This window comes from Pterocles gutturalis, unplaced genomic scaffold (genome assembly GCF_000699245.1).
Source record: "Pterocles gutturalis isolate BGI_N339 unplaced genomic scaffold, ASM69924v1 scaffold33246, whole genome shotgun sequence".
NCBI lineage: Eukaryota > Metazoa > Chordata > Aves > Pterocliformes > Pteroclidae > Pterocles > Pterocles gutturalis.
This window is the reverse complement of record NW_010101623.1, coordinates 21458-37235: the sequence shown is the minus strand read 5'-3', so window position 1 is coordinate 37235 and position 15778 is coordinate 21458. Positions and strand designations below refer to the sequence as shown.

Sequence of the window (15778 nt, the reverse complement as noted above, 5' to 3'; positions counted from 1 at the left end):
GGCCAAGACTCAGCCTGTTCCCAGCTAATGATCCCAACTTTTCTGGCTTGTGACAGATTTGTGGGCATACAGCTACTTGGAGGATGCTCCCTAACCTTTATGGTGTCTCTGTAATGGTCTCAATGTATTTACTTGTTCACACACATCCACATAATTAAAAAATAATTAAAAAGTGTTGGGTTTTTGTGCTTTAGTGAAAGAGCAAAAGTTACATCCATTTAAAATCTTTCACTCTTGTTCAACTTCAGGTTTTTGCAGTTGGAGCAAATGGGGGTGGGAGATAATTGGTAGAGCAGTACAGTTATATAACTAAAAGCTTTTCTGCTGGAAGTTAGGAAAGCAGATTGCTTGGCCATCAATATGCAACACGTGCTCTTAATCTTCCCACAGTGTCCATGCAGAGGAGTACAGTCAAACAGTGCATATGGGTTTGGTAGATTAACGTGTTCAAATAAAAATGCTATCAAAAAATTTCCTTTAGGGTACAATTTTTTTTTTTTTTGAGAAATAGAGGTGGTGTTATACCATTTGAGGATTTAAATAGTATTTATTTTGCATAATTAATGGCAGATATTATTCTTAGAAATCATAAGTGTCGATGGCTTTCAACATGAAGGTTGTAATCTAAAAATCTTGGGGGGGGGGGATCAGCTAAGAAAAAGAGGTTATACAATGTAACACAGTGGTGATAAGAGTACTAGATGGTGTTCTATGGGGAGAATATCCTCTTACTATCATTGAAGAATGCTCAGCTAGCCAGTGTTGGTTACTTGTGTCACCAATTTCACATAAATAGTCATGAAAGTAGTGACTGGGATATCAGTGTTTTTTTCTGTATGGTGTCAGGGGGTGTTGTTTGATTGTTTGGGTGGGTTGGAGGTTTTTTGGTTTTAGTTTTTGGATGGAATGGCAATATTGTGTTGATACTATTGTATGAATACACCGGCCACTGGACTGAGGTGAAAGACAACAGCGTATGACCATTGTTTGCCCTGCGAGTTTGTTGGAGTTGGTGGTAGAGATGTTCTAGATTGTCCTTCTGTATCTATGTGGACATGTGACTTCAGCTTCTCCACGACATGCGATAAACGTGAGGTTTGTTTATCTGTGATGGAACAAGATTGTAACATCAGATGAGAGCATCTGAATTCTGTCGAATTTGGTGTTAGCAGTTAATAAGAAGCTGTGCTGCTGTTGCAAGATAAGGTCTATCTTGGACCCTTGGTTTATTCAGTTTCTTCGTAATCACCCTTCCAGTTTGAAAATCTGTTTGTTGGTTTGTTTGTTTGTTTTTTTGAGTTATGCAAGCAATCAAGTAACAATCAAGGCTGTTAACCTTTTCTTTTAGGACCATTGCCAGAAGGGGGGAGTCCTCCTCCTCCCTTGGGCGGAGGAAAGAGAGCAAGGCAAAACAAAGCAGGTTTTGACACAGCACTGAGTTAAGCTTCCACGGGGTCCTCCAAAAGCATTGTCTGCCTTCCTGCAGATGCTTAAAATCACCCACCGTGGAGTCTGCAATTTCACAGGATGGCTGAGCCAGTCTCTTGGCTCTAAGGCACAGAAGGAGGCATCGGCACTTGGCCGCGGGTGCACAGCGCTTGTGCTCTGTCCCGTTTATTGGGGCTGCTCTGGGTAGGGAAGCCACTTGTTAGATTGGATTCGTTGCAGTGAAACGAATCGTAATTATTTGAGGTTAAATAAAGTGGTTAGAGGTTAAAGCATGCAAAAATCAGTGTCCCCTTGTCTGAGGTATGCTTTGGGTGGGCAAGTGGGCCATTTTTCTGTACAGAAACCAGAAGTCAGGAATGTGTTGGTTTAAGCGATAGCATCCCCAGGACAGGATGCTTTTGCGTTTGATGGAAAGCCTGTTGGTGTTCATCTGGGTTTAAAACTAGGAGAAATAGGGGAGTGACGATGAAATAAAGAGTAACCTTGTTTGAACACGTTTCTTTTTTCAGAACGACTTTGGTTTGTCTTACTACTGTTCCCAGTATTGTGTTGCTCTGCTGGGCAGTAGGAGGAACAGACAGACACCTATGAACCTGATGGCTCTCCTTTAATTAGTTGGTAGCCTTTTGCACGCACGTATATGGATGCACATCATAGAAAAACAGCTTCTGCTGAGCAGCTGCCGGCTCTCACCGGTTGTTTAACTAGAGGACGATGCACAAAATGGTCATAACACATTTCTTATAACACAGTGACTAAGCTGATCTTTGCACGGTGGATCTGAATATTGCTCTTTTTCTCCTCTAGTTTGTGGAGACATCCACGGCCAGTTCTTTGACTTGATGAAACTGTTTGAAGTGGGAGGTTCTCCTGCCAACACGCGATATCTCTTCCTGGGGGACTACGTGGACAGAGGGTACTTCAGCATTGAAGTAAGTTTCTTATTTCTGTTTCTGCTATTGTGTGTATTTAGTGTTATACCAGTTCAGGAATACTGAACCTCTTCACAGATACCACTTGTGAGCAAAAGAAGTCCACATTAATGTTGCTGGTGGTGTTTTCGTAAAGGTTGTTTGGTATCCAGCCAGATCCCGCTATATCTGTGCTGGGAAGTGGATGGAAGATGGAGCTTGGTGCTAACTAGTGGCCATCCAAATGTAGCACAGAAGACAGTTTGCTCTGCAGCTTGTACAAGCTAAATATGATGAATAGATGGGAGCTATTAGAAAAGAGATGTGCAGAAAAACTAAATGAGCAACTCATAGTTTAGTTTTACTTTTAGGTTTATTTGATCTGAGTCTCTTAGATGGGAAGTGTTGTGAAAATGGAAGGGGCTGGACAGGGGGTGAATGGGACAAAAACCCAGTGCTGGAGAAAATGAATGAGTTCTGTTTAGATCTGGCGTGCAGGAGTGGATGATCTCTGGCTTCTGATGCAGCACTTGAATCTGCAGAGAAGAAGTGATGCGCACGCGCCCTGTTGAAGGTGCAGAGGTGCAGACTCCAGTATCGGGCTGTAGAACGTGGGGGTCTGTGACTAGATAAGATGGCAGCATGCAGGAACACATCCACTGCTGTCTCCTTCTGCATACCACATCTTAGTATGCTGTTGCCATGTTGATATAAAAATATGTAATCCCAAACAGCTGAATTATTTATAATGTGTTGCCAGTTTTATATTTATAGTATGAAGGGAAGTTTCTGTAAAACAAAATTCTCTAAAACGACTTTTGCTTTATTACTTCACTTTAAAACTTAATTTAAAACATTAACAGGATCTTGGGGAGGTGGCACATTTTACAAATAGAAATATGCTGTTCCAAGTGCAAATGCTCTAAAAACTTAAGAATTGCAAGTTCTTTCTCCCACCTGCCAAAAATCAATGTAGTCAGGATTTAGTCTTATACTGAAGTCAGCACTTTGATCATTATTTTTTTGAGCCCCGTGTGCCTGCTTCTTGCCTCCTTTGATCCATGATGAGCTGTGAGCTAAACCATCACTATGTGGATCACCATGCTGGACCACTTGGGGAAGGTTGGGAATGTGGGAGGTGACTTCACAGGCTTCAACTGTTGCTCAGTCTTGAACTACCATTTTTTCAGTTGCAACAAACTAGTTCATATCTCTTCCAGACTTCAACCGAGCTAAGTTGCCTCTGGAAGAGGAGAGTTTTCTCTTCATTTTATATATGTTTTTAATGTAAGAAATAGAACAAGTGGATTTGCTTCGGCTTTCAAGTGCTTGTCTGACAGTTTGCCAGAACCTCCTGCAGGGCTATTCCCAGTTAAAGACAATAGCTAGCCACCTAACACAGAGCAAAATAGCTTATGGGTGGGGAACAGGCCCCTTAAAATTGCTCATTTAGCAACCTGCTCATTTATATTTAGCAAGTTATATTCTGAATTTAGTTTTTCCATTCTGGAACAGTACTTTTTCGCTGGAAGCAGTACTGGCTTCTGCCAGCGCCAGGAAAGTATCTGAGCTGTCCATTATGTTATTCCTTTTTGTATGTAAGGTTCTCAAATTACTACTTTTTTTGGTCACATAACCTGTTCTCCCCACCTGTCACCTTGATTAAAGAATGCCTTTGAGAGGAAAGGCAGGTTTCTGTTTTGTAAGTGTATTTGGATGTAGAGCTGTGCATTCAGGCGTGAACTCGGCACAATAAGTAGTGACAAGGAAAGGGAAAGGGTGAAGAATGCGACCTGGCATGTTGGGGGAGGCGGATCTGTTTGGTGGAGAAGGGGCCCTGAGCATGTCTAGCAGGCACCGGCTCTTGCCAGTACTTTGTGGAGGAGAAGTCATGTTGGTGAACAGTCCTAGCCTGCTCTGTGTGTATGTCTCCCACATCAGTCATGCCATGGTCTTTATTCCATCGATCTGTTGGCTCCCCTTTCTGCTATGTAGAGATGAGACTATTGCAGTTCTGGGGTCTTCCCAAAAGCTGGTCCAAGGTACTAATCATAAGTAATATAAGCTTTAAAAAAAAAAAAATCCCTTCAATTGCCATGTGATACCTAGTGTAAAAGTGACACCATTGAGCCTAGACCTAGCTGAATTCTGGTGGTGGGCGAGATAATCCTCGTCTGTGGGCTGCAAAGCATTTGGGATTCTTCTGGATGAAAGGTACTATATAATGTAAGCTATTATCATTAAGAACAGAGGAAGAAATTGCATAAGGTAGGTGGAAGGCATTTGATAATGCAGAGGGAAAAAGAGAAAAGTATTTGTATAAGGCATTCAGCAGAAATGGCAGTCCTTGCCCCATGGAGCTTTTCATCTAGGGGATCAATTCTTCTCATGTTCCATTTGTACCGGAGTTAGCTCTGCTCTTTGAAGGAGGGGGTCTTGTGTGTCTTTAAAAATTAGTTCTAAGCAAGGTGTTGCAGGATGAGAGACTAATAAAGGTATTACAGCGGGTAAAACAAAAAATGGCAAGACTGTAGATAGAATGAGATAGGGTTTCTCGCACAACGTGGGACCCGGCTAGCTCAGTCGATAGAGCATCAGCTGCCTTCTCAGCACAAATCCAAAACACAGCCTCACACTAGCTACTGTGCAGATTGTCAGCTCTGTTTCACCTGAAACCAAGACAGGCCAGATCCTATCCCGTAGCTGCCCTCTTTTCGATTGGACCTTTTGGCAGAGCCAGAACAGTTCTTCACTTAGAGTAACACTTTTCTGCAAGTTGCAGTATCTGATACAGCGTGCTTCTTCCCTTGGCTCTGTAAGGCTGATGTTTCGCTGTTGTGCTCAGGCATCATTCCAGGGGTCTGCCTCTGGAGTAGAAGCCCCTCTCTTCTCGCTTTCAAACAAGTTTTATGGTCACAGAGAAAAGAAGCCCAAATGATCAAAACAGAGGGCTATTTTTAAATCTAAAGAATAGTTAGAGCATAAGGGGTTCTGCAGGAATGGGTTGTAAGGAAGAATGACTAATCTCTACCTGAGTCTGAAAACTCTGCTTTGAAAGACAGACCAAAGTGCCATGCCGTGTAGGGGGGGAGGATACATGTCCACTGCTTTTCATCACAGGCTTGGAAAAATTGCAATCAGAGTAAATACTGACTATGATGCATTAATAATGTTATATAAATGGACGGTTGGAATTATTTTTCTGCTCAATCCCACATAAAAACATACAGGCTTAAATGTCAATTGAGTATAATAAGGTACATAAGGAATAACATAAGGATTATTTTTGACAGATCAGGTAGTTATGATATGGATAATTAAACCAACACTGAAAATGAACAAAAACGGAGTTGTGTTTTAAGGTTCGAAACATTCATACATCTTCATTTCCCAAATGCAAAGACCAAAATTTCAGGAGGAGAAACTTTTTGTGGTCTTTCGAGCAAGAACAAAGTGAGGTATTTGGAGTGAGTCTGTAATTTGACCATCAGACCTTGCATCAATTAAAAAAGCATCTGGCACTTGAGTAGCTTCTGAGCTCAGGGAACTGTTAGAAATTATTAACTGGTCTCTCCCAAGAAAATAATTACATATAAATAAATCTGTGTTAGTAAACTGTGAGTGAAGTGAATGCTGGTGAAGCTGTGTGTTTGTCATCTTTCAAGTCTCTGTGTGCTTTCTGGGACATCACTGGAAGAAAAAACACATTTCACTTGCCTCCATTGCTTTAGTGTGTTAATGTTTCCCAGTAAACAGCTTGATTTCAAGTAGGTTTGGCTGGTCGGGGATAGTTTACCAGTGAAGTCAGCTGAGTTTTTTTTCACTTCTCTCAGAGCAAAGAAAATCCTAATACCTTAATTATCCTAAGTTTTCGTGCCCTTTTCTTCTATATAACAGTAGCAAATATGTTTCTCTGTAGGAGAAATTTGCATCTTGTAAGATCTCAGTTTTGCTGGGCAGTGCTCCTCAGAGCCATGAATATTCAATAATTCAGCAAATTCAAATTATTTTTCTATATACTAAATTCCCAGGCCAAGAACCCCTTTTGGCTGCAGGGAGAGAACATGGGACAGGTCCTTGGCGGTTGCTTGCACTGGTTCCCCTGCACTGCTTCCATCTCTTTGGGGGACCCGTCACCGTAGCTGGGACCAAGACGTGAGGTCCATTGGGACCAAGACGTGAGGTCCATTGGGACCAAGACGTGAGGTCCATTGGGGAGAGCTCACAGCCAGCACTTGGATACCTGTTTTGAAAGTACTAGCTATAAGAATTTGAAGAACACGTCAGGAAAATAATTTTCTCATCACTTTTTATGGAGATTTTTCCAAGGGCTGAAATGGGAGTGATGTAGTCTAAACACTAGAAAAGAGTATAAGGCAAGGAGCAACATTCTGCGTGTTATCGCTTTTAATAAAATCATCTGGGAAGGCTACTTAGGGAGTCTTGCAATAATTGAAGTCTAAAGGTGCTAAAGTACCATGGAGGTGGCAAAACAAGATCTCAAAGGAGCTTGGAAATATTCAACAGATGTTTTAAAAAAAAAAAAAAAAAAAACCAAATGAACTACAAGTTGAATGATCAGAATGAGATTCTTGAAGAACGTTTTAGAAACAGCTGAGACCCTGACCCCGAGGAATCGATTCACTGTTATTCCGTGAGAATTCTGTTTCCACAGCAGGAGTCTTTTTAATTTTTAAATGCGCAACCCATATGTACGTGAGCACTGGTTTTAGAAACACAAAAAACAGGTAAAATAAGCGCACATTGGCCAAAAAGTGGTGGCAAAGAGTGTAAGTTGTCACTGAAGATCTGGTTGATGCAAGCAGCCCTACCTTGTCGTCCCTGTTCTGCAGCAGAGCTTTAGGAGGAGAGATCATCCTTTATGCCCTCCAAGTTGGGAAAAAAGAGAATGAAATCCTGGTTGTTGTGAAGCAATACAATTTTTTCTTTATTTTCAATAGTGTTGAGAGTTTTCTTTCCCTGTGCTCAAGGGATGGTAGTTCAGAAACAGCAAGAATTTGCATCTCTTGTATTTTGGTTACCATTGCAATGTATCTTTGTCTCTGAAATAAAACCGTAATAAATGGTCAGACCAGTAGCGTGAATGCAGGCATGTTTGTAAGGAGGTACATGGTTTACATTGGGATAGTTATTCCAATATTCAGTTATTCTTGCCATGAGTGCGCCGTGTTCCAGGTGCTGCTGTGGTTGCAGTCTGGTGGTGATGGTAACGATTTCTTCAGTGTTTTCAGCACCTCACTTGAGCTGTGTGCAAGAGGTCTGGGGCTTTTGGTTTTCCTTTTCAGAAGTAGTACATTCTTGATGAAAAAAAAGTTGGAGGAGGGGGGAAAAGAGATTTAAAAATTTTGCTATTGGGAGGCAGTATTACCAAATAGTTGAAGATTGTAAACTCAGGTTTTCAACAAGGGCAAATTACCGTACATCTTTTTACTTCAGTAAGAATTACAATATGCAAAGCATGGTTAAAAAAAAAATAAAACCAGAATGCTTGCTCTTGGTATGTTGTTTGGACATAAGTTTTTGTATGTAAATGATTGCGTAAGTTGAAAAGCCATGAAAAATTGTCACCCTCGTATTTGTTGTTTAGTTTGCATGGAAAACTGTCGGCTAATTAGTTCTTGTTTACAATAACAATATTACATCACTGGACTTCTGAACAGAAAAGGGAGAAAATTAAAGGAATTATCGAAACAAAATAAGCCTTTGATATGGTGCTACTAAAAACAGCACAGAAAGTGAATGGCGGGCTTACTTTACTTGAATGGTGGGAGGGAAACACAGAACTTTCTGGGCTGAGTTGATTCTGTAATCTTCTTGGTCTGCTTCTCATGTGTGCTTCAAAAGAAGCATCAAAAATAGAAAACCATAAATCTGTGATAACAAAATGTAAGAGATCTACCAATAAGAAAGTATCAAATGCCGAAGAGATAAAACTTCCAGCTTTCCTTATTTTCCCTGCTTCCCAGGTGTGGGTGATGCTTTAAGCCCCTAGTGCTCATTTCAATCTTGTCAAGGCTTTACGAAAATGAAAAAATTAGTTATAAGGGAAATGTAAACCACTCTTTTTTTTTTTTTTTTTTTTTTTAAAAAAGCACTTCTAAGCACTAATCATTGTGCTTTTCTACATTATAAGGTGCTTTGGCAAGACTAGAAGTTCTAAGGTAACTTAGATACAACTTCAAAAGCTGGAACTTCTCTTGCCTGGGTGGAGGTGTCATTTTAAATTTCTCATCTCGCAACATTTAAATTAATTTTTTGCATTAGCCAGTAAGTTGCTTTGTAATTGTGTGTGGATGGCATGAGGTTTAGCACAAACCTAAGTGTTGCATCCTTTTTTCAGTTTTGTTTTGTTTGTTTTTTTTTTTTTAAGATGTGGACTGTGTGGCAAATGAGGGAGCAGAAATCAAACTGTTGAGAAGCAATTAACGTAATTATTCTGTTTATAAAGACATTCTGAATTGTAGAAGGGAATTGATATTGTACAAATTTAGAGGCATTATGTTGACAAAATTGCTGATTTTACTCTGAGCAGAAGCTGCAGTTAGGAGTACCTTCTGAATTTCCAATCTATTGATTATTAAGGTAAATAAAGTAATTTTTGTCAATGGAAGGAAGGCTGGGGTAGTTGCAAGTAGCAGTAGGGGGGGTTTTGACACCTTTTGCTGCTCATGCAACAGTTTTGCAGTTCGTAGATATTTAAGAAAGGAAGGATTGGAGGAGAAATTGTTCAGGCAGTTTTCTAACTTGTTTTTTGAGAGACCATCGCGGTCTGTACAGCGTTCTTACAAACGGTGGGTTTGTCTCCTGGGATCTTCCATCGGCTTCCCGGAGCTGTGAGGGTGTCAGCCGGGTACCCGAGCAGGGTCATCTTGGACAGAGGATAGATCTCCCGTGAAGTTTGCAGGTTTCCTCATTTATCAAGAGTCTCATAATGCTTTGGCATCATTGCTGTTTCCGTTTTGTTCCCAAAACAACTATTTTAATTGGGTGGTTTTAAGAGGTCTGAGCAGAGATTAGCCTCTCCGAGTCTTCTTGTTTATCTTTAAAAACATGTCTAGAAGAAATGTCATCTCAAGTAGAAATCTTTTAGAAAGATAAAGGGTTTTATAAAAGCTTTGTAGTAACTTGATTTAATGCAAGAGCTTTGTGGCTTTTTTTTTTTCTCGGTTGTTTGTACAGAACAATGTTAAGTGAAAAATGAATAAATGTTTGTGTAAAACCTCTCTAACACTGGAAGCTGAGGTATTTCCTGAAGCATGGGTTAAATTGTTCTAAGGCAACTTTTCTTCAAGCCGGGAAATGCAGATCTGCTGGTGAAATTGTTTCCACGGCAGGTTTCTGCCCAACCTGCTGGGTGGAGAGCACACACCTCATTGCAGAGATGCACAGCAATGATTTTTTTGATAGCTGGGGCCGCTGAAGGCAATGCACAGAGGAGCAGGGAAACACCATTTAGCAAAAGTGTACAAGTTCATCAGAATATGCTGACGCTAGTTTCAGCCAGTCCAGGTTGGAGCATAGAGAAGTGTGTGCGTGTACTGTATGAGGAGTGACGTTAAACTGTTGTGAAAATAAAGGTTTCGCACAGAATACTGCTTCTGCTGCTTTTTTCGGTGGTGGGGAACGTAGTGGTTGAATGACATCATTAATGATCTTTGTTTCTTGTTTCTGATTTGCAGTGTGTGCTGTACTTGTGGGCCTTGAAAATCCTTTACCCCAGAACACTCTTTTTACTTCGTGGGAATCATGAATGTAGACATTTAACAGAGTATTTCACATTTAAGCAAGAATGTAAGTCTGCCTTATAACCTTCCTCCTCTTAACTCACCTCCATCACTTGTCTGGTTGTTGACTTGTTTTTTTGGGTTTTGTGTTGTTTTTTTGTTTTGTTTTGTTTTCCTTTAAGTATAACATTTTCCCATTTACCCTGTAAGTAGGCATAAACTTTTTGGTCTGCTCCTTTCATAGGAATTCCTTTCTGTGTTGCAAGAAAGGATACAGTGACCCACAAAAGCTCATTGATGTAGACCTTCACCTGCACAATGAAGTTGGTTTTCTTTTTTTTTTTCCTGTGGCACTGTAACCTGAAGCTGTTGCCATAAAACTGTTTCCTTTTTGGCACTGGGGATAAAGGAAATGCTAATTGGCTCAAAGGCTTCATGGTTTACTGAGTTTAATAGCCTACTGGTAAATTAATATTTCAGCGTCGTTGTACCACCTCATTCATTTCATAGTGGCATTTCTGTAGATAATTAATTATAAGGGACTGGGCTAAAGTTCTGATTACTTCATAGGGAGTAACTGAGCGATAATGTAGTAGGTGATAACCCTTCCGCAGACTTTTTAAGGCTTGCTGCATAGATTTCATGGCAGACTATAATATAAATTGTTTATTTGGAGTTTTTTAGAAAAATATAATAAACTTGGCAGACCTTTTATTAGTTTCACCTCCGAATCTAAATAATTTTTCCAGTAGTGAATAATGATAATCCTAAAGATTTTTTTTTTTGCATGAGAGAAGTTTTGAAACTGTTCTCAGTGTAAGAGAGAGCAAGACTGAGATATTAAGCAGCATCCTAATTTCTTTTTTCCTCTGAAATATTGATGGCATTTTCTGATACCATCTTAACCTTTAAAAGGTAAAATCAAATATTCAGAACGTGTGTATGATGCCTGCATGGATGCCTTCGACTGCCTTCCCTTGGCTGCTCTGATGAACCAACAATTCCTGTGCGTACACGGTGGCTTGTCTCCAGAGATCAACACCTTAGATGACATCAGAAAAGTAAGTCTGAATAGCCGTCAGCTCTAGTAAGTGATGAGTTAGTCACCAGCAACTCAAACTTGAATCCTTTCTCACTGTTGTTCATTTGTGTAAGATGCTCCTATGTCATGTTGACATTCAGGTTGACATTATCACCTTTTAAAGGTCTTTTTAAATAGAACATAAAAATAATTGCTGCAATTAGTCATATTTTATTGAGGTGAGGAAATCACCAGTATCCACTAAAACAAAGGATTTACCATTTTTGGGTTCTAATAAAAATATGTTGTGTATAGAAGTATTTAGGAGCGAATGAATACATAGCATTAGTTTCTTTTAAGTATTACCTACTAGCACAATGTAGGCATGATGATTCCTCGTGCCTTCCTAGGCATTCTGTGCTTTCTTGGAGAAGAGATAAAAATAGCTCTAGAAAAACATCATAGTACTTAAAACATAGAATAAAAAAGTATGGTAGAATTGTAATGAATATAGTCAAAGCAACATGATTATTTTAAAAAGAGTCAAGAGCTTAATTTTCAGTAGGTCCTGCCACATTTTAGTGGTGCTGCATTGGAGTGCCCAGCAGATGGTCTGAGCAGGGCTGGGTGGGTTGATGCTGGGGTGGTACTCTTGTGTTCTGAGAACTTTCTTATGAATCACGTGAAAATTCAGAGAACAATGTCAAATGGTTTCTTCACGTAATCCAGTGTTGTTGCGTGTTATCAAGGATTAATTTTTTTCAGGTGTTTTGTAAAAGAGGTCTCAGTTGGTATTTCTGAAATGAGGTATTTAAACCATTCATTCTTAGTGTTTCCAACAGAAAATATTTTCTTGTTTCTTACTCGCAGTTTGAGACTTGCAAACGTGGTTATATACTTCTGAGCTTTAAAGTTACTCAAAGATAAATAATATTCTGAGGTTAATTTGTAGGCTACTAAGAAATTAATATGTTTTAAAAAAAAACAAACTTCAGCTGTTAATTACAGGTTTTGGTTTAAAAGCAATTAGATTACAGTATTAACTGCACTTTTGAAAATTACTGAAGGTAAAGTTTTTGTTTCTGAGGTAAAGATTCACTATCTTATTAAGTAAAAATATTCTCTGCCTAAAAATTATCTGGCTTTGCAACAACGTAATGGCAGAGTAAAATTCTTTGGCTCTCAGATTCTAGATTAGTGTCATTAACGTCTTAACATCCCCCACCGCCCCACCGTTTATTAATCTTTGGCAATCATCAGGTTTTGCATATTTATGAATTGTTATTTAATTTAAATGAGTTATATTTACAAAGGCATCAATTGGTAGAGGGCTGAAATATGTTAGTGTAGGAATGCTGTGGATATTTCATGATGAGGATGCAAAAGTAAAATTGTAGGGGTCTCTTATGAAAACTTTTTAACTGAGTGTTGAAAACATATAAAACCAATTTTTTCTCTGAATTTTTTGGGAGGGGAGGGGGAATATGTTAGGTATGCTACTAAATCATTACTTGATCTTTCTGGTCCACATAGAGAACATTTTGGACTGTGAAGCTGATTCATACAAGCATCTTAACAAGGGATGTTTTTATCTTAAAGAGTTCTTGCAGAGAAATACTGGTTTTTAATATTTCCCTGTTTTGCTGTACTTTGTCTTATTTTCAGTATGATGCGATATAATTTGAATTTTTTACTACCAATAGGCAGAAAGAGGTGTTTTTAGCTGTTTAATTAGGGTTAAGTTTATGAGAGCAACAAGAATGTCATGGCAAGATGCTGTAATGCAGAGATGTTATTTAAATACAGTTTTTTTGTGAAAATGTATTAAATCGAAATGGGAACTTGCTTTGAAATAACTACGGCATTTTTTTCTTGAAATGCCTCACTCATGTAAATCGAGTGCCATGATGTTTGAAAGATTACAAAATACAGAAATACCATCTTCTCTCATCTGCTGAAATTCTTACCAAAAAAAAAAAAGTAGAAAAAGGAAAAAAATGCACACAAAAATTCATGTAGAATAGGAATCCTCTGTATCTCTCAATTTTTGGTTATATCTGTTCCTTCTCATCTTTGTCAGTGTTAGCAAGGAGTGTTGTACTGTTATTCAAAACCCATTACTTAAAAGCTGAGAGCATCTCTAAGCTGAAAAATAGATTGGTTTGGCTCTTTGTTTGACAACCCGTGGAATGAAAAACAGCAACTTGGCCTCAGCATTTCGGTGATACACAGTTGAAAGAAGTTAGTATTTTTTTGTCTCCTATTTTTCTTAGTTAGATCGATTCAAGGAACCACCTGCATACGGACCTATGTGTGACATCCTGTGGTCAGACCCGCTGGAGGACTTTGGGAACGAGAAGACTCAGGAACACTTTACTCACAACACAGTCAGGGGCTGCTCGTACTTCTACAGGTGAATATTGCTACTTCAAATGGGTTTCTCTATGTGAACTTGTTCTGCTTTTGCAGAATAAATGTTTGCTTGAAGTTTGTGGCACTACTTAGATAATTGGGACTTTTTTTTTCTGCCGGCTTGCCCTGTTTTCAGGTAATTTCATGTTTGGTTTATTTTTATCTTGCTTTCACCCACAATTGGGAAACTCTAAAGTGACTTAATTTTATTCGCCAAAGCCTGTGTATGTTGCTTATTTCTCTTCTTGTAAGTTAGGGAATGTGTCACTTTGAAAAAGGAGTAACTACATTTCTGGTTTGAAAATTAGAACTTAATTTTGAATGAAAGGTGCCAGCATTGGAAAACTCGCTACCTGTTGCTCTGCAGGGTAAGTAAAAATTGTGATTTCCCATACACAGGTGCTTTTTTTTTTCTTCTTTCAGTTTTATCAAACTTTTGTTTGTGTTTGGGAATAGTTCTTCGCAAGAAATTCAGGATTTGAACAGCACTGGTTAAATGGGACTTGCTGAGAGCAGAAATGCAGACAAGTGCCTGTGACATTCTTGCACAAACAAGTGTGGACTTAAATGCAAAGACATCGTTGTAATTCATTTTTAAAATTATTTCTTTCTGTTGATGTTAGTGACATGTAACTGTGAGAATACTCCTGAAAAAAAGTAATGGTAATGGGGACAGAAGGACATCTAAAGCAAATCTGCGGGTTAGTTTGTGGCTGTTTAAAGGAGGCTTTCTTCTCTGTTTCTCCTCTGCTTAGTGGTACTTGTCCTTTGAGCACAGGGGGTTTGGTGTAAAGGGTCGGAAGACTCTCCCTCCTGTCTCCATTAAATGAGTGGGTTTCCTTGGGTGCCAGGGGATGTCCCACTGTCCCCTCTTTGGCAGTGCACAGGGAGACCAAAGCAAGCGACGAACGGTTCCCTTGTCCCAGTTCTGCTTGGGTGCTGGCTGCTGCCTTTCTGTGGTTCCAGTTTGTAGACCGAGTCCTGTGGAGACCCCTGAGGTCTGCCTGAGCTGGTGATGGAGAACCTCTGAAGCACTGCTTCCATCTTCTCTGCATCACAGGATGGGCCTGCGTTACCTCATGAACAGCAGCGGTGATTGCGTTGTACCCTCCTCTGACACTGGGGGGGGATTTTGAGGGAATTATTTTTGTTTGGGTTTTTCTTTTTTTTTTTTTGTGTTACAGTAGTCAAGAACAATTTACAAGGACACCAGAGTAATAAAACTGGCAGGGGAGGAGGTTAATTGGCAAATTGAGCAATTTATCCAGTGAAATCTTAACTTAAAAAAAAAAATTTTTGTTCAGGAGCAATGTGAAGATGCTATTGAAACATTAAGAGCTTGTTGAACCTTTTGAAGGGAGCAGTTCTGCTGCAGCCCGTGCTAATGACGTGCAAACTTAAGTTTTCCCAACAAGTTAGAGCAGAAGTGAGGAGTCCAGCTCTTTTAGTTACCTTAGAAAAATCTCACCTTGAGCATAGCTCGCCCATTGCTGTTTAGTAACATGTCCAAAGTAAATCAATGGTTTTTTTTGCACTGCAGCCTGGGCTGCCACTGTGCACCTTTTGTGAGCAGGTTGTACCGCTGCCTTCAGATCCATCCCATCTGGAATGTGCTCGATAAATGCGCTTGATCTCGTGATGAAAGAAGGTGTCAAACGGTTGCAAACAGTTGATCTGTGCGGAAATGGGCTTATGGGTCTGAGGGCTGAAATAATTCCTCTTCCTCCCAGCAGCACTGAACGTGGAGCATGCCTGGGACTCCCGGGCACTGCTCACTGTAAACAGTGAGTAATAGCGGTTTCCCCTCATGAACCTCTCCTACAAATGTGCAAAGCTTTGCAAGCATGTGTTGAGCTTAGACACAGGGCTTATTATGTACTGGAACAACTTTTAGATTTTAGGGTTGGTTTTTTTTTTCCCAGAGCTCTGTTTCTTACAATTACCATAAAATTCCCCTAAAACATATATCAGTTTCTTCCTGAAAATACATCAGATCTAGTCTGTATCCTGACTCATATTCAGAAAAGTGCATATTTCAGGAAAAGAGGAAATACTTGGAAGATACCTAATTGTCAGGTCATGTGTGAGGGACATGTCACTGCTTAATGACTCAAGCAGATGACTAGCTTGGAGTCACGTTGTCTGAGATTGTATAAAGGCAAGTGGTGCTCTCCAAAGAAGTGCCTCCTTGTTCTGGAAGGTCGCTGGTTGCTCACCTAATGGTAATCCCTGGCAAAAAA

At 39.7% G+C, this 15778-nt stretch overlaps 1 protein-coding gene across 1 annotated transcript in view; it reads left to right on the top strand.

The window, feature by feature from the left end:
• Window positions 1–2256: 2256 nt before the first annotated feature.
• Window positions 2257–15778, top strand: part of LOC104458276 (serine/threonine-protein phosphatase 2B catalytic subunit alpha isoform) — a gene marked incomplete at both ends in the record, with an annotated part of 33293 nt that continues 19771 nt past the window's right edge. The window contains 4 exons of the mRNA XM_010084027.1: window positions 2257–2381; window positions 10061–10172; window positions 11021–11166; window positions 13400–13539. Coding sequence (XP_010082329.1) covers window positions 2257–2381; window positions 10061–10172; window positions 11021–11166; window positions 13400–13539 — 523 coding nt within the window. The remainder of the gene's footprint in view (window positions 2382–10060; window positions 10173–11020; window positions 11167–13399; window positions 13540–15778) is intronic.